Genomic DNA, 27500 nt, shown 5'->3' with positions numbered 1-27500 from the left:
CACAAGGTCCAGTGACATTAGCAGCTATGAGGTTGGTCTTTCAAAGGAGCAGCAATTAAAGTCATAGCAAATGCTCTTTTATGCTGTCATGGTGCTTGTATGTGAGTGTACTGTTTGCACACCTGCAGTCTTTAAAGGCAGTTGAATGGTAAAGATACTGGTTATGTGAAATCACATATTACTTATAATAATTCTGTCATCTGTGTATTTCTATTCCTCCTTACCAGCATCACAATCTCATAATACCACATACCCAGCAGTGTCATAGAAACGTGTGGTTCTTTATGTGGATGGTTATTCATGTAGGCATAAATAACGTCATGCATGAAAGGAGATGAAAGGGTGTTAGATTATGATTGCATAATGAAAATCATATTTGTAGAAGGCGCTTTGGCACTTTGCCAGATTAAACTCGCTGTTGCCACCTCCGTTGTGATTTTAATTTATTAATTGGGTTTACATTTAGATGGCTCCACAAGTGCTTAGTCACCATAGGGCCAATTACTAGTCCTACCTATCTCACCTGTTTCCCCTTTTCCTTGATTTTTGGAAAGATCGTTTTAAATTGTTTATTGCTCATAGTATTGTTCATAATATTATAACTATCATCATGATAACATCATCATTGTTTAGAGCATAAAAAAACAAACCAATGGAAAGAGGAAATCAAGTGAGGTTACATAGGCCTACTAATTGGCTCCTTGGTGGCTGAACTATATATGTTCAAACAAAATTCACAGAAAAAAATGCAAGAGACAGCATTGTGTCAAGGGACAGTAAAAGAGTTTTCCCTCAAGGTGAGCCCTGTAATAGATATGCCCTTCCTCTTTTTATCGTCCAGTAAATTTTTCTTCAAGTGAATAATTATACAGGAGGATTGTACCAGATATGAAGGGAACTGTGTGAAAGTCATGGGTTTTCTTATATATTTAATGGGTTTAAACATTTGTTCTATTTCTTTTTCTTCTTCTTCTTTACATTATGGTTGCCATTCATTTCCTCTTTCTCTTTCTATGATTACCATACATTCCACGTGTGTCTATGCAGTATTTTGTAAACAAATAGGTTTCAAGATATAAAAGTAAGCAAATTTTTATGTTTTTTTCAATGAAGTTTAAAGAGCTACGTTCACCACGCTACGAATAACAATGAATTATATAATGGAGTTTTTGTTTGCTTGTTCGTGACTTCTTGAGCAGGGATTTCCTACGGGATTCCCCCTGCTCAACATAATATAGCTTGACAATCCACAACATTTTAATTGTGGGATTTAATTTCTTTACTTTTATAGCCAGTGAATATGCAAGTGGCCAAGACACCCCCCACCCCCCCTTTCATTCTTCTTCTTTTTCTTCTTTTTGTCCACCAGTTTCCTTCAGACTTTTTTTCATTGCAGCCCATTTTAGTTTCATGTATTATGCTCATGACCCTTATGAATATTTATGGATCAGTTCATTTTTGTTACTTAATATCACGTTTCAAATAGAAGGAAGACAGTGTAGATTGTATTTTTGTGTATACATAAACAGAACTCAATATATAGGTGTGTCAGCGTGTGTGCGTGGGTGTGTGCGTGGGTGTGTGCGTGGGTGTGTGCGTGGGTGTGTGCGTGGGTGTGTATGTGTGCGTGTGTGTGTGCGTGTGTGTGTGCGTGTGTGTGTGCGTGTGTGCGTGTGTGTGTGTGTGTGTGTGTGTGTGTGTGTGTGTGTGTGTGTGTGTGTGTGTGTGTGTGCGTGCTCATTTTGATTCGATGAGGATTTGTTTTACATGAAATATATGTATTCTCTGAAAGAGCATCAATTAACCTTTCATTAATAAGAGATATTTCTTATTATCAGTCCCATTAAGTGAAAATTCTGTAAAGATAACCAATCTTATCTTGGATCACTCAAGCAACAGATCAAATTTCATACTATTTTATCACTGTTTGTACAAGTGAGATGGACTGTTTGACAATTGCCGTTTTGCAGTTCGTGGTCATGGTACTTAGTGAAGGGATTTTTTATTGTTCATGTATAATTCCCTGTAGTACTTGGTAACTTCTACTGCTACTGTGTTTGCTATTTTTTGCACTTAGATTATAGTGATGTTATCTTTCAATCATTCTTATAGAATATCAGGTAATGAGCGTTAACATGTGTTGTCCGGTTAATATTAGGCAGGTTTTGTTTGTGTGTAATGATGCTTATAGATGCTGTAGATTTAGAAAGTCAAAAGAAACATAATTTTAAGATGAGTGAAAACAGGGTATCCTGAACATTATAATATTCTTGTGGTTGTTTAGATAAATTTTCTTTTTTTCCCAAAGATGCAGTAAACGTCAACCAACATTAAAGTTTAGTGCTAAATACAGCTCTGTTTCATCATTTCCTCAAATTTATCTTTACTTATGACCTTAAAATCTATCACATTGAGTCATATATTTGAAGTTATGAACCCCTTTTTGCTTCATTCTTCTCTTACTTCTTTTTTGACCTAACCCTCGTGTCTCTGTCTGTCTGTCTTCCAGCTCCACGCATTAAGCAGGAGCGGCTGGATGAGAGGGAGATCAACCAGCTTGCTCAGGAGATGGTAGAGAAGAACAAGCAGAAGATGATCTCCCAGGCAGCGCAGATTGCCCAGCAGAACCAGGCCTCTCAACAGGTACAGAGAGGGGTTTGCATTATCTCTAGTGAATTAGGTCTTAAGTTCACGTTCCCTGTTCTGTGTATGTCGTTTGTAAGTTTCCCCTGTTCTCTGTCGTCGTCGTCTGTCTGTGCCCCTCGAGATGGGGACTATCCTGTGGGACGTGCCATGCCCACAGTGAGATTAGTTTATTTATTGCATTTACACGTTAATGTCTTCACAGGTGCTTAATATACAATGAGTCAGTTACTAATACTACCTGTGTCACCTGCTTACACTTTTCCTTGTTTTGAAATATTTTATTCTCTATTGCTATTAGTAATGTTAATAACAGATATTATTATGATATTGATAATGATGATGATAATAATAACAACATTCTCAGTAGCATTAAAGAAAGAGAGAGAGATAGGGGGTGGGGCTAAAAAACAAGGAGGGGGAAAATCAGGTGAGGTCATGTTGACGATTGATTGTACACACACACACACTCACTCACTCACTCACTCACTCACTCACTCACTCACTCACGCACGCAGTACACACACACACGCATACACACACGCACACACCCACGCAGTACACACGCACACACCCATGCAGTAAACACACACACACCCACGCAGTACACATGCACACACCCACGCAGTACACACGCACACACACTTAGTACACACACACACCCACGCAGTACACACACACACACCCACGCAGTACACACACACACACCCACGCAGTACACACACACACACACTTAGTACACACACACACCCACGCAGTACACACACACCCATGCAGTACACACACACACCCACGCAGTACACACACACACACACACACTTAGTACACACACACACACCCATGCAGTACACACGCACACACACTTAGTACACACACACCCACGTAGTACACACACACACACACTTAGTACACACACACACCCACGCAGTACACACGCACACACCCACGCAGTACACACGCACACACTTAGTACACACACACACCCACGCAGTACACACGCACACACCCACGCAGTACACACGGACACACACGCAGTATACACACACACACCCACGCAGTACACACACACACCCACACAGTACACACACACCCCACGCAGTAAACACACACACACCCACGCAGTAAACACACACACACCTACGCAGTAAACACACACACACCCACGCAGTAAACACACACACACTCACGCAGTAAACACACACACACTCACGCAGTAAACACACACCCACGCAGTACACACGCACACACCCACGCAGTAAACACACACACACCCACGCAGTAAACACACACACACCCACACAGTACACACACACACACCCACGCAGTACACACGCACACACCCACGCAGTACACACGCACACACCCACCTAGTACACACGCACACACCCACGCAGTTCACACGCACACACCCACGCAGTACACACGCACACACCCACGCAGTACACACGCACACGCCCACGCAGTAAACACGCACACGCCCACGCAGTAAACACGCACACACCCACGCAGTACACACACACACACCCACGCAGTACACACGCACACAACCATGCAGTACACACGCACACACCCACGCAGTAAACACACACACACCCACGCAGTACACACACACACACACACTCACACAGTACACACGCAACACTCACGCAGTACACACGCACACACCCACGCAGTACACACACACCCAGGCAGTACACACACACACTCACGCAGTACACACACACCCACGCAGTACACACACACACACTCACGCAGTACACACACACACACTCGCATGCAGTACACACGCTGTACACACACACCCAAGCAGTACACACGCACACGCCCACGCAGTAAACACGCACACGCCCACGCAGTAAACACGCACACACCCACGCAGTACACACACACACCCACGCAGTACACACACACACACACCCACGCAGTACACACGCACACACCCATGCAGTACACACGCACACACCCACGCAGTAAACACACACACACACACACACACTCACACAGTACACACGCACACACTCACGCAGTACACTCGCACACACCCACGCAGTACACTCGCACACACCCACGCAGTACACACACACCCATGCAGTACACACCCAGGCAGTACACACACACACTCACGCAGTACACACACACCCACGCAGTACACACACACACACACTCACGCAGTACACACACACACACTCGCATGCAGTACACACGCTGTACACGTACACACACACACACACACACACACACACACACACACACACACACACACACACACACACACACACACACACAGTACACACACACACACACACACACATAGTACACACACACATAGTACACACACACACACACACACACACACACACACACACACACACACACACACACAATACACACACACACACACACACACACAATACACACACACATATACATACACATACACATACACATACACAGGTACCTAGAAGAGGTATTGTGTAGGTACCTAGAAGAGGTATTGTGTTTGTCATATCTGAATAAAACTGCAGTGGTTAGCACTGCAGTTTTTCTATTAGATGTTCAAGTTCTCTCTCCTTTTTTCTTTTCTTTGTTTTTCTTCTTCTTTTTCTTTTCTTTTCTTCTTCTCTTTTTTTCTCTCATTTTCTTTTTTCTTTCTTCCTCCTCCTCCTTCTATCTTCCTCTAATCTTGCCCCTTGATCTTTATTCTACCCTTTTTTTTCTTTCCTCTTCTAACTCATCGAGATTAATTCCCGTTAACTGACTCCATCTTGTGCTTGCAGGCTCTTCAGCGTGCTGGTGGTCAGCAGATGATCACCTTCTACTTCAATCGTGACAAGAGCAGCATTACGGCAAAGGAGGACTCTCTTGTCCCCAACAAAGTAGAGGAGAAGAAGAAAGGGACCATTGATGAGGAGAGCCAGAGAGGGCGCTTTGGCTGGTCCACGATCCACGATGCCCATATCCCATACTTGTTCCGGCGCGAGGACAAGTACTGTGCCGTGAGGATGGTGGAGACGAAGCTACTAAACAAGTACCTCAACTTCCTTCCGCACGAGATCACCACATGCATCCACGTGAGAAGTTACTTCATCACAGAGGGAGAGGCCAAGTTACTGAATGAGATCAACATGAAACATTGTGAATTTCAATTCGGACGGGACCTCTTCACGACCAAAGATTTAGTAGTGAGACTGCATGATGCACGGTGCTTTTACAAGTTCCTAGATACATGCTTTAAAAAGCTGGTACAAAAGTCGCCCGAGCAGAGTGAACACTGTGGATTTGTTAGAATTAATGGTGAGAGTGTTGTGCCGTATACAGTAAAAAATAAACAAAAATACGTACCTCTGTTTTATTTTGAAGGTGAAACTGACACATTGAAATTGAAAGCAGAAAAGATAGATAACTGGGAACTTGCTTATCTGAAATTTTGTTGTAAAGTTCAGGGTATCAGAAACGAGCTGTTTGCAAGTGATACTTGTGCAGTGGTTAGTCTTGAGGATGTGCAACAGTATTTCCCCAAAGACACGCTCTTTGAAGACTGGTGGCCACAGAAAACGGCAGAACCAATGAAAGTGAATAGTCCTGGCACAAAACTAGGTGGAATCTGGACACAGAGACCTCCAGTAGGCTCTCCCAGTGCCCCTCAACAGACCCATCTAGCCTCATCATCAACTACGTTAACACCTATAGCAAGCAAACCTCCGTCAATGCCTATTGCCACCACCGCCAGCCATATCACCCCTGCGGTAGCAGCGGCGGCGGCAGTGTCAGCAGCAGCTGGCAGCCCCTCAAATTCCCTGACCTCTCTGACCAATTCTCTGAACTCATTCTACTCTTGGGCCAACCTGGTGAATGGCCAGGCAGTGGCTGCAGCAGCAGCAGCCTCCGCCTACTCGGGCACTCCCAACATGCAAGCTCTTCTGTCTGGTCTCACTATGGAGCAAATGAGACGGTTACAGCCTCAAGTCTCGCTGCCAGCCACCACACCGCTAATTCCCACAATATCTGTAAGTAGACTTTATTTTCTGACTATTTTTTGTACTTGCATACAAATTCATAATTTTTTTCATTCTACATTTGTACCATTAGTGATTGTTCAGTAATTCCCATTTGCAGTGCCAGTGGAAGAAAATGTTATCAAATGACATTCATGTATTGAATTGATATGGGATAAATGTAAATGTATAAGATGCATAGTTGTTAATATCTTCGAAGAATATATTAAAATCAAAACAAAAGCAGTTTTATCTTCTCAACATAGTTACTGAAAGAAAGTGTTTGGTAGCAGTTAAGATAATGTTGTGATAGCAAGGTGGAAAGGAGCATTACATGGAGGGAACAACTTATATAATGTAGAATAGGTTGAAATAGTTGTTGTTTTTTTCTTTCTTTCTTTCTTTCTTTTTCCTTTTTTTTCTTTTTTTCTTTTTTTTTCTGATTACCAAGAGGATGAGTGACATTTTACTGCTGTACTTGACATTTGTTGAGTACAGCAGTAAGATCCCTTGTTGTATCAGAATGATCTGTATGATCCTTTTTATCGGAAAATTATAGGTTCATTAGCTATACAAAAAATAAAAAGTGCTGTCATAGTTAACAGTAGATAGATGTATTTTGTTTATTTTTGTTTGGTTTTATTTATAAGATTTATATAGTGTGATGCTCAAAGAGCTGTGTGAATATTTCATTAAATTTAGTAGCCTGACTTTTTCTTCCTTTTTGTGTTTGTTTCTCATATTTGTGCTAAGGCTTTGTGCACATTCCAGTGACATCACATAAACCACCACTACATCCAAGAGCATGTGGTGTACGATAAGTGGAGGCTAGATATTGCGGTTTACTATTGCTGTATGATAATATTCAGTCAATATGATGGTACCACTTTAGCAGTATTATGGAAGCAAACAAATAAATAAGTATAGAAAGATGTTGAATTACACATATATTTAGAATTAGATCTGTGAAATATATGATGTATATGTTAATATTATATTTATGTCAGTGTTATTTAGCTCTTTAATATCAGACTGCAGTGTCTGTATATTTCATCACAATGGTAGCCTACTGTCAGTGTACTGATTATCCATGCTGTGTAGCTACACCCAAGAAAAGTGCATACATGATTGGAGATTTGTTAGTGATGAATGCTGCTGTGATTGTGTTCTAAAAGTAAACCGTAATAGATGCAAATTTCTCCACCTCCACAATATTATAGATCTGACACATTCATCAGAAGATAATACATGTGAAGAATATACAATTTGAACATAGCTCTTAGATTGTACTGGTTGCTTTGGCATTTTAGTAGTCATTGATAGATTACAGTATAGGCCAGCCACCAGCACACAAACTAATATTGCAGAAAATACCTCTCGGTAGTCAATGAAGTGCAACTGGGAATGTCATGGTTGGCAGTAAAGGCATAATGCTTATTGGTTGTGGATGTCAAATATGCCTTCAGTGTTTAGGGAGATTTATCGAGTGGAAATTGTAGGTTAGCCCATAGAAGGGAACAGAAATATTGTGTTTTTCACCATTTTCCAATGCTCTGAAACTCTGATGCCCGATAGAAGAAGTTGAATTCCAAACAGTGATAGACGTGACTCAGTTTTGCCTGTATTGTCATTTTACAATTTCTTCTTGGAACCTCAATAACCTGAAAAAAGGCCAGATTTATAGAACACTGTGTCAGTTGTTACATAAAGTAAGGAGATAGCATATGATTTAATGATTAGCTGTGCCATTTGATAATTAATTACTTACTCTTACTCTGTCTAGGAAGTCATTAATGTTGTGATTTAAAAGTGATTTTCTGAAAGTAAAAGCATTTTTTGTAAGAAAGAGAATAGACAAATGAACAAATCTGATTGCAACTGATAGCTGGAAATAGAAAGGAAACAATACTGGCTGTGTTCAAGTGAATTTGTTCTTAATTTTAATTTCAGTTTTGGTGATTATTATGGTTTTGATAAAAACAATAATTGAAATAACCAAAAAAACATAATAATTAGCTTCCATAAATCTATTTCAAATGTTTTTTAACTCAATAAATATTTCTTTCATTTTTTCCATTACCTGATGTCAGAACTGTCCATGCCAAATGTTCTCATTTCAGCTTCAGGATGGTGACAGTTATATTGCAAAAGGCTATTTCTGTTAATTGTTATTTAGTTATTTATGCTTTACATTAGTATGATTGTTATTGTTGGTATTATCATCATAATTAATCTGTTGTGTTGAGGTACAATCCAAAAAGTGAAAAAAAAAAAGCCTGTCTCGTTCTCATCAGTTAGTAATTACAAGACTGATCTTTTGCAGATAAATTTGAAAAAGACAATGAAAGAAAAGAAACGTGAAGTCAGTATATTTGTTCATACAGGTATCTCTCTCATTTTTAGCTTAGATTATTATTTTTTGAGATAACAATAGGTAAAGGGTAGGCACTCGTATTGCCCTTACACAGAACATTAATATTTTTTTTAGGGTGCATAGAAACTGAGAAGAAAATCGTATTTATACACGCTCTTCCTTGGGGAATGACTGAAGCTTCTGGGCCTGGTTCAAAGGAACGAGGCCCAGGAGCTTAGAGATTGTCAAGGCTGAGCCAGAAAGTGGTTGTGTGACTTTCGTTCGTTGCTTTGAGACAGATCAGTGAATGGCTGGGAAGTACTTGCATCTAGGGAAAAAGAATCAGTTGGGTGAATGCTTGTCACCCTTCCACATTTTTACACAAGATTTGGGCAAAGGTGTGTAGTAGGGAGGGTGGGAGCCATTTATTTTCTTTTTCTTTCTTTTCCTGTAGATCTAAAGTTGTGCAGGCTGAGTGTCATTGGTAACATTCTCTCTTTTCTCTTCATTTCATGGATTTGTTGAATTGATAATTGTGATGGTACCAATATATAGCTGAATGTGTTTGTATCCAGACAGTTGCACTAATCCTATTTTTAGAAGACCCTTTATACATCTTTGAAACACAGAATCTGAACATACAATTGCCTTCGTTACTACTCTTCATATTTTATAATAGAAGTGCCTGTGTGATATAAGTCTCGTTGAGCTGTTGTGAATACTCACACATTTTTGAAAAATAAAAGAACTGCATTTCCCCATGGGTAATTAGTTCATGTGTGGTTATGCAAATATGGAAAATTTGCCGTATTGTGGGGAGAAACAGAGGGAAGAAAGGAAGAGAGAGAGAGAGAGCGAGCTGTGAGAGTGAGTGTGTTGGAAGGAGGTGATGGATAGTTGAACAACTGTGAACAGTATATATCATATAAAAAGGTTATTTGCATGTGATTAGGCGTTAATGAAACAGGAAGCTAATAGAATGAACTGTTTTCTGCCCATTGTATGCCAGTTAACTTCAGAGGAATGAATAAAAGGAGATGAATGACTTTTGTTAGGCTTATTACAGTATCTTGTATTGTGAACTTTTATGTGATTTCGTTACAGTATATTACTACATAGAGGATTGTGTGTTTATCTGTGTGTGTGTGTGTGTGTGTGTGTGTGTGTGTGTGTGTGTGTGTGTGTGTGTGTGTGTGTTAATAAATTTTGTGTGTCAAAACACTATTGTCTCTAAAGGTTTTGTGATAGAAAGTCTATCCTGACTTTCATATGTGCTGTCTAACATTTATGTGTGAGAATATGAGCATGCATTTGCATGCATGTTTGTGTATATGAATATAACTATATATTTTTAAGAGTATGATTGAATAAGTTCAGCATTATAATGAACTGATAATTCTAAATGTTTGTATAACTGATAGTTTCTGGTATTTGGCATATGCTTTTCTGAAAGGTGGAAAAAAAGAGGCAAGATCATACCTGACATAACATAGGTAATGATTTTTTTTGTGTGCATGTGTGCGTGGGTGTGTTTGTTTGTGAATATAAAATGAAATTTTATGGTTATAAAAGATATTTAAAGTTGATGAAATAAAGATATTTTGTGACGTAGTAGTATAGATTGTTCCATTTTTGATTTATTAGTGCCTTAAAGTTGGCTTTAACTTTGTTGAGATCTTTAATGTAATGATAATTTCTTAATAGATAATTTCTATTAAAGATAGATTATTTTATAAATAAAAGTAATATGATAGCAACAAGAATTGAAATAAATTTGGCTGATACTTACATATATACATATCTGATATGTCTAACAAGTTTAGTGGCTTCATGATATGCTGCTATCACATAGTTTCAAAGGCAGGGAAAGGACCGGGAGAAGAAAGGGTTTTTCTTTCTGTCTTTCTTTCTTTCTTTCTCTCTCTCTCTCTTTCTTTCTTTCTCTCTTTTTCTTCCTTTCTTTTTTTGCTTTTTGCTTCTCCTTTTTCCTTTTCTTTTTATTGTCTCTTTGCCCACAGTGGAGACAGACTTTTTAAAGTAGGGTGAGAAACATCTGTAATGGGAAGAAGGGGAAGAAGTTTTAGTCATAACATTGGCACGCTAATAGACCCAAGGTGTCTTATCCCTTACGAGGCTAGGATGTGGTTTTGGATGCCACTTCCTCTATTAACTTCTACTGTTGCGTCTCCCTCTCCCATACCAATTAAAAACGTGGGATGAGGAGAGGGAATGAACCAGAATAGGGCAGGTCTTGTATGTGATTCCTCATGAAGGTATTCAGTCTAACCAGTTTTGTTTCTTCTTCTTTTTTCTTCTTCTTCTTCTTCGTTCTAGATGTTATTGTTGCCATTATTGCTGTATTTTGTGTTTTGTTTTGTTTTTATTTAGGACTTTTTTTTTTGTATTCTACTAGCTATGATGTAAAAGATGTCGCCTCACTTTTAAGTGATTATGAGCTGTGTGCTTTTGTTCTCTACATGTTTATGATGAAAACGAACCTGATTTATTTACAGGCATCACAAAATACAGTTCGGCCGCCTCCTCTAGTTAGATCTACTTCAGCGGCTGCCTCATCCACCTCTACCTCTTCCAACAGTCGCTTGTACGTATCACTTTTATATTGCCCGTTATTTATTTTGATGTTGACTATATTACTGATTCATGTGTGACACTATTTCATTGTATGTCTTACTATTGTATAAGCTGTGTCATTATTGAATCATATAATGTTATATTGTGACATATTGTACAATAAGTATTTCTTCAAAGCTAAATGATACTATTGATGATTTTCTCTGGAGGTCTGGACGTTTGCGTAACTCCTACTCCCTTTCTAGGGCCAGCAGCACGATAGATGCCACGCTCCGTCAGCTGGGGTATCCTGCACAGATTAGCCAGTCTGCACTGAATTCTTTAGTTAATGCTGGAAATTCAGCTTTACATTCATACAACACCAGACAGACCAACAGTAGTTCACATCATGTGAGTTATCAATGGAAGGTGTAAAGTTGTCACTTTAATTTGCTGGCTCTGGATGGCATTATGTTGTGCCGTGCTAAGATAGGCCTTTTCACTGGGGATACTCATGTCATGCTGTCATTATCTCAGTCCTGTAAAAATTTACAGCCCTTCTACCTTACGGACTTGGCAGAGTGGGGACTAAATTCTTCTAGGCTGAAAAATAGCACTACAGCCATATTGTATCCCATATGTCTGTATCAAAGCCCCAAACCATATACAGAATGAAAACAACACACAACACATACATGTGTTGTGGAACCCAGAGTTTAGGCCTTTCAGTATTTTAGCCAGTCCAGAAGCAATGAGCTATTTGTGTGTGCGTTTACTCTTATGAAAAGTTATTTATTACACATCATGAGATTTCAGATGTGTATCATAAACAAAGTTCATTTGTAAAGTGAATCATGTTTGTACATGAGAATATAAAAATATGAAGTTGATTGATTGGACAAATGTTGAAGAATAATTTTCAAGCACATGATCGATGTAGGTGTAACTTAAAAGTGACCAAGTCTTCTTGTCCATAATTCATTTGCTGTGAGAAAAAGCTTTCAACATATTTTTTTTGTTTGTTTGGCAGAATTCATTGGCAAATAGCAGCTCAAAATCCATGTCCAAAGCCCCTCCTCCGTTAATTCCGGTGTCAAACGGCATGCGACCTGACAATCTATCTAGTCATAAAGGTGTGGGTAGAAACGGGCTCGACAAGCAGCGCCTGGCGGATACCCCAGCTTTTAGACCGGACCCGACCAGACAAGAACCTCCCTACAAAGTCAGAAAGGTGAGATTCCCTACTGAGCTGGAAAATATACAGGGTTCGTTAGGTCTTGGTGAGCAGTGACTTTATTGTGGAAAAATATAGTAGTCTTAGGAACATTGTGTTCATATATAATGTTTCTGCCTGTTTGTCTCTCTCTCTCTTTCTCTTTCTCACTCATTTTCTCAGTATGTGTGTTTGTGTACATGCTTTTTGACTGTATGTGCAGATGATAGTGTGTGTGTATATATATATATATATTTTTTTTTTTTTCTTTCAAATAATTTATATAGTAGTATTTAGTTTTAAAGTTACTGATGCTATTATAATATATTAGTTCTGTAGAATCTCTAGTGATCACATTCTATATGCAAGTTAACACTTCTGCAGAAATGGGTCTGAAAAAGGTGTCAGTGGGTGTGAAAAGAGTCCGAATTTTGATCTTCCAATAAGTGCACGAACCCTGTATGTAGTTCTAGCATTTCCTTTCTGTGAAGACTGGTGGTCATATGTAAAATAACCATGAAGCGAATAGTGCAAATAACATTGTGGAGGAACTGAATATTGTAAACAGCCTGATTTCCCCTACAGTTGGTGGTTGACGGAAAGGCTGTACTCTGTATAAACCGGACGGCCTACACTCACCAAAACCCCTCAGATTACAATATGGTGGCTATTCAAGATGTGATAAAGGATTTCTTCCCAGCAGCAACCCTAACTGAATGCATTGAGGTGTTCCAAAATGTCCTGACAGTTACTGTATATAAAGCCAATTGGTAAGACTTGTTCTAATGCTCTTGAAGTTATGGTGAACTAGCGTCTTCTTTATGATTAGTTCGGTATTTGCTTGAAAATTACTAAAAAGTCTTCTCACATCTTACTGAAGTTTCATGTGATTGTACTCTCATATAGTAGAGTAATAGTGTATAGATAATTCTACTTTCCTTCTTCGTTTTTTTTTTTTTTTTTTTTTTTTTTTTTTCTTTCATTCATTCTTTTTTTTATGCAAGACACTTCCTGTAATCAACTCAAGTTAATAATAAGAATACTTCTGCCTCTGACCAGATCTTAGATATTACACCTTATTGGCAGTGATGGATGCTCTATCCTCATATAACTTGCATTCATAGTGATTAATTGCTGTAAAGTATTTCATGAAAGGACCCCCCTCCCTCATTTTATTAATATTTGTTCTATATTTTTTTTTTTTTTTTTTTTTTTTTTTTTTTTTTTTTTTTTTTTTCTCTTCTTTCTTTTGTCCCTCCCTCCAAGTAATTATTGTCATGTTTATCTTTACTTTGCAGGCATCAAGTTAACACATTGATGGAAGCTTGGGGTAGTGCTGTTGCTCCAGATGTTGTACCACTGATCTTCGTGTCTGACCTCAACACGTATCTCTCACAGATCAAGTACATTTTCCAACGACACAATGCCCTTGGCCAGCCGCAGGCAAAACGGATAAGGACAACTTGATGGTTAGAGGGGTTGTAGTGAAGGGTACAATACAGTAAGACCTCATTATTGGTGTATTTTTTTATACCCAGTGAGAAGTTCACAGTCTTTTCTGTTCAATCAACCAAAGTTATCATCAGGAAATAAATTGGCATCTTGAAGAAAGAGCAAGTTTCTGAAGTATCTGTTTTATGTTGTCAACCAGTTAAAGAGGTTTTGGTGTATATGTATGTTGGAAGGTCAGATGGCAACAGGGATCAGAGTTAGCCAAGATGAACTGTTGTAGAACGCTGTCAAGATGGTACTGTTGTAGTATTTAATGAAAGACTCTCGGTAAAGGAGCCGCGAAGTATATGTGATAGTAAAACTGAAAAAGTGTAAGGTGTGCTGAGTATGGACTAGATTGCATGCCTGAGTTGCTGGGAAGCTTGAACATGTATGTTGACCAACCCAGTTTGTTTGATAAGAAATGTTAATATAAAAGGAGAAAGTAACAACCAAGTATTCAGTTGAAAATAACTGGTACACTGTATTTCATTTGTACGAAAAATGAAATTGTGTTCCATATGGGATTGTTACTTTTGATTTTTATTGTGAAGTTGAACATTACAAAGGATGAATGTTGTGCAGTAGAGAAGAAATGTTACAGGTATTTTCTCTCGTATTTAATCTTGCCTCAGAAGGGGTCAGGGATAGTTCAGCAGGGTGGCAATACACGCAGGAGAAAAGTAAGGTTGTGTATGCTAGTGCAAGACTGGTCAGGTTTGCAGTATATGGCCCTGCTCAGCAGTCAGCAGAGAATCTCGCCCTGCCCACAACAATGACCTGAGATAACCAAATCAGGGATTGAGTTGATGTAATTTTTGTATTTCATATGATGAAAGAAAAAAAAAAATGTATGTTGAACTATATTTTTTTGTTGATTTACTTTGGTCTTACCATTTTTCATAATGTCTTTACTTATTTATTTACATTATTTATATTTTTTTTATTTCCCTTTCTTTCCAGCCTTTGCATCAAAGAGCCATTACCTAGTATACAAGTAATTTCTTATCAGAAATTTACTTTTATATGACATACAGCCTCTGATATTGCTTTGAATATTGTGACCTGTATACTGCCTTATATTTTAACTCGTGAAATACACAAGTCCACAATTCCAAGAAGGAAACTTCAATTTTCTAAGAGTAGGGCAACAGCTATTAACACTTTGTTACTTGAACAAGCTGTAGGCCTAGTATGAAGTTGGTATTGCATAACATGATTTTGAGGGTAAGCTCAACGGCAAAGTGTTAACAATGAGGCACATTATGACTTCTGTGAAAGTCATTTTCTTTGTACCTGAAATTTTTTCCCAATATAAAGTTCCCCCAGCAGAATGCTTAAGACAGTATTATCAGAGTGGCAGATGGCATCATGTGTGAATGTTCTGTAGAGGCCACATGGAATTATGGCTGTGGTTTTAGTAGTGACATGCTTCTGTCTCCAGAACTATGCCTTCACTCATGTAATAAATGTTGTTTTATAAAAGAAACAAATGTTTTTATTTTCATGATCACGTTTTCATTTCTGTAAAATGTACATAACTTGCATTTAAATTTGCAGAGCATAAATGTTTGATTAGTTGTGAAGAAGATATGTTGATGTTTTTGAAGCTGAATTAGCAGCCTTTACACATTACACATTGTGCTGCTCTTGTGCACTTTCCCTTGCTCTAGGTTTTTTTTGGGCAAAATTTAGTTTTTGAAACATCCAGATATTTTTGAGTTTTGACAAAGCTGAAGAAGCTTTTACATTGGGTAGGTTCAGCTCATTATTTTGGTTCAGTAATATTGGTCATCTTCTTTTGTTCCTCTGCAGTGGGTTTCAAAATCTGGAGCTTCATTTTCCATTACACGTAAAAGTAATGCCTGTGTGTTTTTATTCCATCCATTGTTTCTTGTTTCTTACTCATAATTGTTAATTTATTTTTATATTTTGTTGAGAGTATTTAGTCTTTTCATTCTATCAAACCAGGATTTCAGTATATTGTAGGATGGCATGCAAACAGTACAAGGTGCTTTTATATACTTACAGAAAAAATGAATAAATGTGAAAAGAAATGTACTGTTAATGTATCACAAGTAGAATTTTCATAGGTTTGTTTAAAATAAAGGGGAAAAAAATATCATCTTCCTTCCTTATTTTCTGTTGTAAAGGACAAACTTTTAATTATTTTGAAGTAGAGCTTTATAAATCAAAAGAAGGACATGTTTCAGTTTAATGCCATGTGGTTTGGATCTAACATTGACAAGCCAGCTAAGGGATGCCAGTATAAAGCCAAGGTTGTTAATAATATAGTAATTAACAGTGCAAACCATATGCCTTGCATAATGTAGCCATGCCAGGAGATCTAATTATTTAACAAGGAGTTTATTACATCTTGATATGAGGGTATTTGTTTGTGGGATAGTCTTATCAAACGTTATTTTTAGCAGTCTTTAATTTTTTCTTAGCTTGGAGGTAATGATCACTTACAATAACAGTAATATTTAATTGATAATGGTGTAGACTGTCCATTTTTCAAATCATTCAAGCTTTTCTTCTTTTTTTTCTTTTTTAGCATTGATTGGAAGAATTACACTGCATTTATCATCATACTCTAATGCTGAGACTTTTAATGCTTAATATAAACTTGTAGCATCAGCTGTTGAATTTATTTTACTTTTACTGTTTATAATATAGATATGTTCTTTCATTGTTATTTTTTATGGGTATTTTTAACTTCATTGATTTTATCTTCATTATCATTATATGTTTTATGTTTTAAGTAAAGTTTCTGAGCTGCGGCTGTAACTTGTTAAAACATGATATATTGCCAGCATTTTATTTATTTTTTTTTTTTTTTTTTTTTTTTTTTTTTTTTTTTGCTTTTTTTTTTTTTACATATAAGGTATTTAATTTAGATCTAATAAATAATGTATTAGATGTGAAAGGAAACAGTTAAAAAAAGGGATTGGAGTTGTGGATTTGAGTTTTTCGAGAGAGGGTTTGAAAAGGTCATCAAACAGATTCTCCTTGAACGGTACTTGTCAAAGTGATTATCATGGCCGTGGTAGACTTCTTGATGCCAGTGGGTACAAGTTTTTGTCATGGATACAATTCCTGAAAATTGGGTCATTTGTTGAGCAGGCTTTACAACAAAGGTACAAGATATTCATGTCAGTTTAATTTGCCCCCATATCATTATATTTAAGAGTAGTCTAGGTTATTTTTTACAAATGTAAAGGTAAGCTAACAGAAGTATTTATGAAACATGTCAGCCAGTGCCAATACAGATGCAGTGGAACTATTTAAACTTGTGACAATAGTTTTTTCTTTTCTTTTCTTTTCTCTTTTCTTTTCCTCCTTCTGTTTTCTTTTCTTTTTTCTTTGAAACTTGGCAAGTGTCACTCGCCTTTTTTGCAGATGATGTGATCCTTATCAGGCTTCATTCATAGCTAAAGTTTACACCACATGAAATGTCTGCGCTTTATGCTTACCAGTTTTTTCAATCTTTGGAGCAACTTGTCATATCTTTCCATTCCAATACATGATAGTCATAACCACAATGTAACTTAGGCCAAAATACAGCCTTACATGAGGATTCATAAATACTTTGGTGCAGTCATTCCTGATACTGATTAGCTTTATGTGTGAACATGGCGTAAAGTTAAATATGTTGAAAGTACACAGACTAGTATTGGGGATTTGCCATTAAAGTAATGATTTATCCTAGTGCAAAGCTTCAGAACTCAGGCTCGGAAAGCCTACGAATGCTAGCAGATATACAGGTTATTTAGCTAGTATTATTATTTTATTGTGAAATAAACACGTCATAGACACAAGGAGTTCATGGGATCTTCAGGAATGATGCAGTTCTAATGAGCCTCAGAAATGTGTCAGTTCATTGTAAAAATTTTGTATATATACAAATAACTTATTCCCTTTTGTGAATGTATATTTGTAAACATATGACACCAAATAAAATGACAAATATTTATTTTCTTTGTGAAGTTCGTTTCCTTACATGACTGTCAGAAAACATATGCTTGAATATTTACATTTTAAGAAAAGATGTCTTGTAACAAAAAAGGTTTATGTATTTTATACAAAATGTCTCCACAGAACAGGTAGTAAATGACAAATATCAAAACTGTATTACCAAAGATTCTGTATTTTGATGCTGTGACATTTAACTTCAGTATACTGTTAATTAAAAAATATTATGAAACTAATTCAGATGAAAATAGAATATGCGAACACAAGTTAGTGATATATGAGCAATCTTTTGAGATATGAAAGAAGAATGGACTGCAAGGGGAAAGATGATCCGAAAGTCGCAACATTACTGCAAAGCAAAAATGATGCCTAATAAAGTTAGTAATCAATGATTTTGTGAATGAAACCCTTTCTACTAATGAGATCTGATAATATGCTGGACTACTGCAATGGCCATTATTATCAATTTCATTATAAACATACAACCATTACTATTTACAAAAAGTATTTACCACTGAAAGAATACAGCAAAAGATCTAAAAGTATCTGAAAATCTTGTTAGCAGTTGGCTGTAAGCAGCTGATACACCCTGCTACCTTTCTTTAACAAGTATCCTTGATGATTTAGACTTGCAATAAGGTCATTTATATCCCTCACTTGAATGTTGGCTTGCTTTACAAGTTGTTTCATCTCGTCAATAGTAAATATGGACTTGTAGGTTTTTTCGGACATGCGTTGTAGGACTGCAACAAATTTCTTCATCTGAAAAGATAATTATTGTAAATGGTAGCAAAATGGTTTATACATGCTAATTCATTATTTTTGTTTTATTATGTAACAAAGTTTTACGTAAAGAGATTAAAGGGGGAGAAATTAACAACAAAGCATCTAAATAGTGATTCAATATTCATAAAATTTTAGCAACAATTTGTACTAAAATGTATTTTTAAAATAAGATGACTAAAGTGAAATGTAATACATTTCAGAACAAGTTGATTTGAATATTTACAAATCATAAGTCTACATCAAATGCCTCTTTCAACAGGTGGCCCTTCATGATAAAACACTATGCATATACTTACATGCATACATCCCATTGGTTGTATTGTACATTTATGATACATACTATGCAAAATTATTAACACAATGGTGTTTCATGCTTATCATATATAGATATTTTTTTCCTCTTAACCCAATTACTCTAATGTTATAAACATTAGTAACAGCAAAATAAGATACCGTAAAATATTTTTGTAAATCAAAGAAAGGGGTAAATGGGCAAGACAGGCAGTACTCGTAATTGGCGCATTGGTGACTTAGTACAAGTGTAGCCATTTATGTGTAAAAACAATCACACAAGTAACTCACAGTGGGCATAGCACGTACGTACACATCATGCCCGTCTGCACTGGGTTAAGTGTATACCATGAGCATGTACAACAATGTATAGCACTAGTAGTACTTATCTAGTAGTACTTATCAACAAAAGTACTGACAGAAAGACTGCTTGATAGTCACTGAGACAATCCTATGCAGAATATTACATCTGATATTTTTAACCTCATTTTTTCCTTCAGCAATTCCACCATTTTTCAAAAACGGGAAAATGTCTACTCCTTTTCTATCTCCCTAAATGACTTCCCTTGTACAATATATATATTTTTTTTCTTTTTTTTTTTCAAAGAGTGACCAATTTTGGGGCTATGTAGGCACATACATTGTAGTAATCCCAGCTAAGGTCTCTTCTTACTTACTCTTTTTATGGAAGTTTTATTCTGAAACTGTTCTTAGTGGCTCATTTTCAAAAGTGTTGTATATACATCAAATTCTCTTCATTGCTAAAATGCTATATATAGTCCTGATTCTTCCTTGAATTATCAAGGAACTTTTCATTGTCACTTGCAATGAAATTTTAAGAGATTGGAACTTCTTTTCCTTTACCTGTTTTCCTTTTACTTTTAAAATTTTACTCTATTCATCACAGTGACTAACATTTTCCAAACAGAAACTTTAAACCAAGACAAAGAGAAAATACTACCTGTGATCTGTTGCTTGATCCTGACCCATGCTGCGACCTCTTGAAGTCCAGGAAACCAAACTCATCGCTGAAGGTGTCCATCATAGAGAAACGCATGACCTCAACCACCTCTCTGGCATCCTCCTCAGTGGCCTCCTCCCGCAGTTCACACCTAGCTCTTGCCTTGAAAGAGTAATATGACGTTCAGTTAAAATTCCATGATGGACACGCGTATAAATACATAGATCAATCAATCAAAAGAAAGAAGGAAAAGAATAGAAAAAAAAAAAAAAAAAAAACAACTGTAAGAAATATATACCTCTGTTAGCCTTATCAATGACTCGAGCTGTCTTGTAGTAATGGGTGTTGAGTTGGCATTCTGATGGCGCTGTCGGAGGTCCAGATAGAATTGCTGGATAATTTTTGCCGCACATTTTGTTATTTTCGGTTGAACATACTTTCTTGCATAACAAATGTACTTGCGTAGAAGGTGGTGAGGAATGGGTGCAAATGGTTCACTACTTCGATGCTTGAGTCTTTCACTGCAATAATGATAGGATTATCATTACTATTTGCATCACATTTTACTTTTGTAACTGTTTTAAAAAATGTGTAAAATCTTATAGGCATATCGGTATGAATTTAATAGATTCATTATTAAAGACTTGCCAAATAGAAGACAGTAACACACAAAAGTCCATACTTTTTAGATAAGTTGAGTTTAAACATCTAACTTCTAAATACCTCAAAGGCTGCTCGGAGTCAATGATACTCGAAGAATCTAAAAGATCCTGCTTTCTCACTCGACCGCCCTCAAGGAGATCACTGGCCTGCTTGCCCAGTCGACTGTGCAGGGCCATTACGTGCTCGGATAACAGGCAATCAAGTTCCTGTCAAGAAACACAATGAATATCAAGAATGTATTGTGAACAGGGATTTTATCACCATTATTGTTTCACAATATGTAATAAATAATAATATAAAAGATTTATTCCTTCTATTATAACCAGTTTATGAATAAGTCACACCTGACCTGCCTCACGCATTCCTACCTAATGTCACGCTCCAACCCACCTTTGCTACTAATGTAATGTTCCTCTTTCATTCCCATAGATCCCACTATCCTGCCCTTGCTTAATTGAAGCCCAAACCCTTGCTTTTCCTTACTTGCTTCTCTCTTCCCCGACCCCCCCATCCTGTTAGCCATTCTGACAGAGTCTCCCATCTGTTCAATGGATAACCTATTCTACTTCCTCTGATGCATAAATACCCTCTATTTGATCTAATCACCCTTTGTCCTTAACCCTTACCCCTTCTATCAATCTATATCCTACCCAAATTACTCCCCCCTCTTTCTACCCTTCTACCATACTATCATATAATACCATGACTGTTGAAATATAAGCCATTTTGTTCTAATAAAGAACCCTTTCATTACTACTTAACCCCAATTTTATTAAACAGAAATCTCAACTTATGCTTGCAAACTAAACAGAAAAATATATAAATACATATATATCAAAACCAATTTGTTACTTTGTTTAAATGTCAACATAATACTTATAAATCATATTCTAATAACATGGACAATGCATAAAACTGTCCACTTTTTGTGGTTTATGCTCCTAATAAGGTGAGAACATTATGCTGAAGACTGATATCAGTACACTGAAGTTAACAGTACTTTACCTCATCAGGCTTATCAAGCAGGATGAAGACCAAGTCAAACCTTGACAGCAATGCACTGTTCATCTTGAGGTTCTCCGACACTGTCTTGGCCTTGTTGTAATGGCCACCAATGGGGTTGGCAGCGGCAAGAATAGATGTCCTGGCCGGAAGGGAACACACAATACCGGCCTTGGCAATACTTATACTTTGCTGCTCCATTGCCTCTAAAAGTGCCTGGGAAAAATATTTGTTTGTGTTCATAAATGTGGGCTTAAAATATAAAATGATTTTCTTATTGTAATAGCTCTAAAATTAAAACAAAAGTAGCTGAATTTTTTTTTTTTTTAATGAAGAATCTAATAATGCAATGAGAGGGGAAAAAAAGCAATTCAATTCAGATTCAAACATCTAATTAAACCTTAAATAATTCATGACATCAAGCCAGCAGTTTCAACATGATTCTCCCAGTTGAAAAAAAACATGACACACATACCAGGTGTTGGTTCGTCATCTTATCAAATTCATCGATACAGCATACTCCTTGGTCAGCCATTACAAGAGCTCCACCCTCTAGTGCATAATCTCCTGTCCCACCTTCACGACTCAGGGTTACAGTCAAGCCCGATGTTGTGGTGGTATTTCCACAGACATACACCCCTGTTGATATGATAATCTAAGTACTCATGAAGAAAAATATGTGACATAATACTCAGGAAAACTGACTATAGTTTTTGTCTTTTTATATGAAATATTACAAGGTAATTAGTAAAACGGAAAAAGGGAATAGCCAACCTCTTGGAGCCACATTTGAACATGCCTGCAACATCTGACTTTTTCCAAGACCAGGATCTCCCACCACAAGAATATGTGGGTCCCCTCTCACTGGCACACGGTCGCCCCCTGTCTTGGAGCATCCTCCAAAAAGGCAGAGTAAGAGACCGGCTTTGACGAGCTCATGCCCATATATAGCCGGGCATAGAGATCCAACTAGAAGCTTGAAAAGCTGGGGCTCTGCTTGAATTTCCTGTTCCAAAAGGCAGCAAGTCAAGTTGAGTTAAAGAGACTTAAATTTCATCAATATCTTGTCTTTATGAAACAAAATCTTGTTTAACAAAAATGTAATTAAAAAATATCATACTGTAATATTCACTGTATTTTTGTATGCTCTACCGCTTAAAAATGAAGATAGAGATAGATATATATTCAATTACACAAATATAAAATAACAAAATAATCTACAACTGCTTGCATATAAGAGAAATTACCTGTATAGCATAATAGTCCTTGATGCTGAACTCAATCCCAACAGCTGATGCAGCATCATCACCTGATTTACAATTTGTTACAGATGTGGCATCAATGTATAACATGAACATGCATTTGTCTCCTTTGTTTCCCTTGCCTTCTTGACTTTGACTAACCTAAAGAGAAAGTTTTGCTTAGTTTTAGTGAATTTATTGCACAAAGATTACTCCACAACTGCTCAGCCTCCAAGCAGTCAATTAGTGACTGTGCCTGATTTCCCAATTCCTCAAACTTACCAGATTTTTTTTGTTTTTTCTTATGTTATTAATATTGATACTATCTTCATTATTACTGACATTATGATTATTATAATATATCAAAAACTAATAAAAAATAATAAACTAATAAAAAAGAATCTCTCAAAATCAAGAAAAAGGGTAAACAAGTGATAGAGGCAAGACATAATTGACTTTTTGGTGACCAGGCACTTGTGGGGCCATCTCTGTATAAAATAAATTATAAACTAAATTACGGTGGATATGTCATGCATTTTTGCCATCTGGGGCCATTGGCTTGAATAAAGATTCCTTGTCAAGCTGTCAGTCATCCTAATCATGCTACTTATAAGTATTTCCACTTTTGTGATGGCATGCAAAATATCTTGAAAATTTCCCCTGCACGATGAAAAAATTATGATAATAAAAAAGAAAAGAAAAAAATCAGGGCAGCTAAAGATAAAATCGTCATTTCACTCAACATATCAATAAGAATTAACCTTGACAATTCCTGTTATGGTAATCATGTCGCCAGGAACACACGAGTCAACCAGGTCTTCCCTCACTTCACATTCTACAGTTCGTGGAACGCGTCCTCCTTCCCTCTGTAAGAGATGAGCGATGGTAAGGAATCAATATATTCCCTCTATGTATAGAAAGAGAGTAGGAGATCTGTAAGCTTTTGTGGAATATAAGATAGCTTATCTATAGCTATTTCATTTTATATTTTCACTGAAGCAAAGAAGTATCAAGCTTATGGAAACTGATAATTACTTAATTTAATAAATACTTTCATTCATTGTGATTTTAATAAATCTATTCATTTCACTAGTCAGCTTAGAAGCTTTCAAAACATAAATCTTTAAAATAAGTTTACATATCCTTACAACTGCTAAAAGAGACCACTGTTTTAAATTATTTACTAAAGGTATACATCCAGATGATATTCATTAAAACCAATCACCTCCAACATCAACTTTTATATTAACCTGATCATCGCTGATAATCTCTTGCAGCCTGAAACTCTGCCAATCAACTGTGTGCGTCAGCTTGTGTGAACGGTCTGGTACGAAAGACCGAGACCGACAGTTCTGCACAGGACACAATGAGGGTACGGTATAGCGGCCCTCAGTCTGGGTAACTCCATGTACTGTGCTACATCCAAGGCAAGTGAAAGCTAGTCTGGTGCACAAGGGTTTTATGCTACCAACACGTACCACTGTCCCTTTAATGCTGACAAGTTTGCCTGGAAATGATGTTTTTTTTAGATTTTTTTTTCTTAAAAGTCTCTGATTGTTTGTCTATGAGATATAACTAATATGAAGGCATATAACAAAACAATAAAAAGATTCACTAGGACTTTCACAAGGAACATAACACAAGATACTAAGGGGAGAAAAAAAAAAAGACCTTCGAATATCCTTGATTACTAAAAGACAATACACATAAATTTTAACACAAGAAAAAAATGTTTTGCAGTCTCACCATAGTAGTTTGCTTTCAGTACTTTCAGCGGAGTGAGTTTGCAATGGTTGACGAGCCTGGCATGGATGAGAGGCAAGTCTGCTTCTGGAACTAAGGCCTTCAGGGAAGCTTCATCAACACTCTCACCTCCAGCAGCCAACACCTCTGCTGCTTCCTCTCGCAGTTCTGCATCTACTTCTTTAGTCATGAGCTGAGAGGTAATAAATCATGAAATATAATATTTCCTTTCTCTACTGTATTGCTGGGGATGAAGATAATAATGCTGGATTTTCAAATTACATACTAACTTTGTAAACTGTCATCTAATTTTTCCTCTCTTCCATTTCCTTCCTTATATCTTCTCTTTTGACTTTACTGCTCTCTTTCCCTGCACTTCACATTCTTTATATTATATCTCCTTTTCTCTCTCATCCTGTCTTTCTCCAAGACAAACTAAATATCATGTCTACATGTCAATTTGACCATGGCCCACAGCTTTAAAAAAAAAGTGCAAGTTGTTTGATGTCTAAAGGCTGTTTACATGCAATAATTATATCACCATTTTTTGAACTGACAAACTTAAACAATCTCTTAATGAAATAATTTTTCCAGATTTTTCTCAGTAAATTAAGTAATATGCATCTCATTACTTACCAGTAATAAGAATCTTAGTGTCAGATATGAAAAATAAAAGATACAGACATGATTAAAAGGTAGTGTAAAATGTATCTGGACAGCACTCATTTCTTTATGGAGATTTTTCAGGAAGTCCCAAAAAGTATTTACAGAGTCAAAGGGTTAATCACCTGATGCAGTGCCAGGCCTAGGCATGATATGATCCTCTGAGGACTGTTTAGTACAAGATCAGAGATTTCCTGGATCTTTTCCTTTACTGGTCCATCCTCCAAAAGGACCTTCAAATTAACATGGAAGGCTCGTCGGTCCTCAATCTCTGACCGCTGGAGCGTTGGTCGTAGCCTTGAAAAATACTCCTCAAAAGCCTGAACAAATTTCACTGTCTCTGAACCATCACTATAACCTTGATGAGAAGAAAAATTACATAAAAATTTATCATCACACTTGTAAAATCATATGTCATATTTCCACATTTTCCAATAACATCGTAAATGAATGAAAGAAATAAAAAGTCCTCACACCGATAAACCATAAAAGACCATAAAAAAAAAACATAAAGCCCATGCATACACACCTTCATTCATGTAGAGGTGCCAACCCTTATACGGTGTAGGAACAGCCGGTAGCATAGTCGTGATCTGTGGTTGTGACGAGCCGGCCCTCATCAGAGTGTTGTTCTGTGAGCTCTGAGAACTTGGTGGAGGCATCATACCCCCACCTGAAGAGGAAGATTTTTTTTTTAACGGAAGATAATATTTATGCCCACTTTGAATAGTGATAGTTTCACAATTGAATTTTGTAACATTAGTGTGTAAACCATAACTATTTCTCGATTAATGTAAATGTAAAATCTGAGCATCTTACGGTACCTTGCATTCTGTTGTTCCCTCGCCAGTTTCCTCCGCCTCCCCTCCAGCCTCCTCCTCCTCCTTTCCACCCTCCTCCACCTCCTCTCCATCCACCTCGTCCCCTCCATCCTCCACCACTTCCACTTCCTCTGCCTCTCCATCCTCCTCCTCCTCCACCCCCTCGCCCTCCTCCTCTGGTATTATTAGACATCACGAAGACTAAAGCTTCTCCTTCCCTTCAATACCTGAAACATTTAAATTCTTTTATTCATTGACACCATCATGAAAAGAAAGCAATGATGAGTTTAGAACTGAAGACATTTTCCACAACAGGACTTCACAAAAAAAAAAAGAGAAAATATAATTATCATTATTAGGTATAAAAATCATCTGTGAAAAGTAGAAATAAACTACAATTACTTTCCATAGACTTCAAAATCAACACATCAAGAGATGCTGTGGAATTCACCTTCCTGCTCTGAAAATGTCTAACAATTGCAAACCATGTATATTCTTACAGGATGACATTATAGAGATCCTTCGTTATTAATCATCAATTAAGGATTCAGTTCAGGCCCATACTTACCAGAAAAGAGTGGCAGAGATTTGCTGACCTTTGTTGAAGTTCACAGCACAGGGGCCATGGTGTTGCTTGATGCAGTGCTATACTGGATAACTACTATAACTGTAAAATAAATACTTTACTTTTAATCTGATCTTCACGGTAGCACTGTGCCATATCTGTTAATTTACATGAACCTGTCATTTATTGTAAGAGAAAGTGTCTACAAACATCAAATCATCAATCACTTCTGAAGTAATGATGTTGAAAATACATTAATTCAGGTAAAAGTAAAACAGCCTTAGAGGTTACAATGGCATTTCTAATAATACATGAAGTTCATTGTCCACAAGATTAATACTACAAGAAATAAATAACTCCCAAAGCAAAATAATATTCTTCTTTAATCAATCATTATAATGAAAAAAAAAAAAAAAAAAAAAAAAATACTTGACAAATTATGTAAACCAGCAAAATAAACCAAAGGCAATAACTGCAGCTTTTATACATAACTCAGAATAAAAAAGGCATCAACACAATTTAT

At 36.9% G+C, this 27500-nt stretch overlaps 2 protein-coding genes across 5 annotated transcripts in view; one reads left to right on the top strand and one right to left on the bottom strand.

The window, feature by feature from the left end:
- LOC125047008 overlaps positions 1 to 18243 on the top strand; it is a 27987-nt gene extending 9744 nt beyond the window's left edge. Inside the window, exons 2-8 of one of the 3 annotated variants that reach the window (XR_007116695.1) lie at positions 2510 to 2643; positions 5421 to 6650; positions 11505 to 11593; positions 11793 to 11973; positions 12593 to 12793; positions 13160 to 13234; positions 13361 to 13502. Coding sequence is in view for 2 of the 3 variants with exons in the window: in XM_047645031.1 (XP_047500987.1) it covers positions 2510 to 2643; positions 5421 to 6650; positions 11505 to 11593; positions 11793 to 11973; positions 12593 to 12793; positions 13361 to 13545; positions 14074 to 14242 (2189 nt within the window). In the remaining variant the exon portion in view is untranslated. Of the gene's footprint in view, positions 1 to 2509; positions 2644 to 5420; positions 6651 to 11504; positions 11594 to 11792; positions 11974 to 12592; positions 12794 to 13159; positions 13235 to 13360; positions 13546 to 14073 lie in introns of those variants that run through there. The other 2 variants (XM_047645032.1, XM_047645031.1) reach the window with 2 other exon arrangements.
- A 153-nt stretch (positions 18244 to 18396) lies between these two features.
- The window catches only part of LOC125047007 (DNA helicase MCM8-like), a 10078-nt gene continuing 974 nt past the window's right edge, over positions 18397 to 27500 (bottom strand). The window contains exons 2-16 of one of the 2 annotated variants that reach the window (XM_047645029.1): positions 26981 to 27079; positions 26416 to 26639; positions 26121 to 26264; positions 25717 to 25949; positions 24932 to 25121; positions 24436 to 24692; positions 23947 to 24051; positions 23192 to 23347; positions 22719 to 22950; positions 22420 to 22583; positions 21948 to 22160; positions 21003 to 21148; positions 20578 to 20800; positions 20280 to 20441; positions 18397 to 19003 (exon numbers count right to left, since the gene is read on the bottom strand). In XM_047645029.1, coding sequence (XP_047500985.1) covers positions 18800 to 19003; positions 20280 to 20441; positions 20578 to 20800; positions 21003 to 21148; positions 21948 to 22160; positions 22420 to 22583; positions 22719 to 22950; positions 23192 to 23347; positions 23947 to 24051; positions 24436 to 24692; positions 24932 to 25121; positions 25717 to 25949; positions 26121 to 26264; positions 26416 to 26605 — 2619 coding nt within the window. In that variant the 5' untranslated portion in view covers positions 26606 to 26639; positions 26981 to 27079 and the 3' untranslated portion in view covers positions 18397 to 18799. Of the gene's footprint in view, positions 19004 to 20279; positions 20442 to 20577; positions 20801 to 21002; positions 21149 to 21947; positions 22161 to 22419; positions 22584 to 22718; positions 22951 to 23191; positions 23348 to 23946; positions 24052 to 24435; positions 24693 to 24931; positions 25122 to 25716; positions 25950 to 26120; positions 26265 to 26415; positions 26640 to 26980 lie in introns of both variants that reach the window. The other variant, XM_047645030.1, reaches the window with a different exon arrangement.

Source organism: Penaeus chinensis, chromosome 40 (assembly GCF_019202785.1).
Source record: "Penaeus chinensis breed Huanghai No. 1 chromosome 40, ASM1920278v2, whole genome shotgun sequence".
In the NCBI taxonomy this organism is placed as follows: Eukaryota; Metazoa; Arthropoda; class Malacostraca; order Decapoda; family Penaeidae; genus Penaeus; species Penaeus chinensis.
The sequence above is the reverse complement of the archived record's forward strand: the minus strand, read 5'-3'. Positions and strand labels throughout refer to the sequence as shown.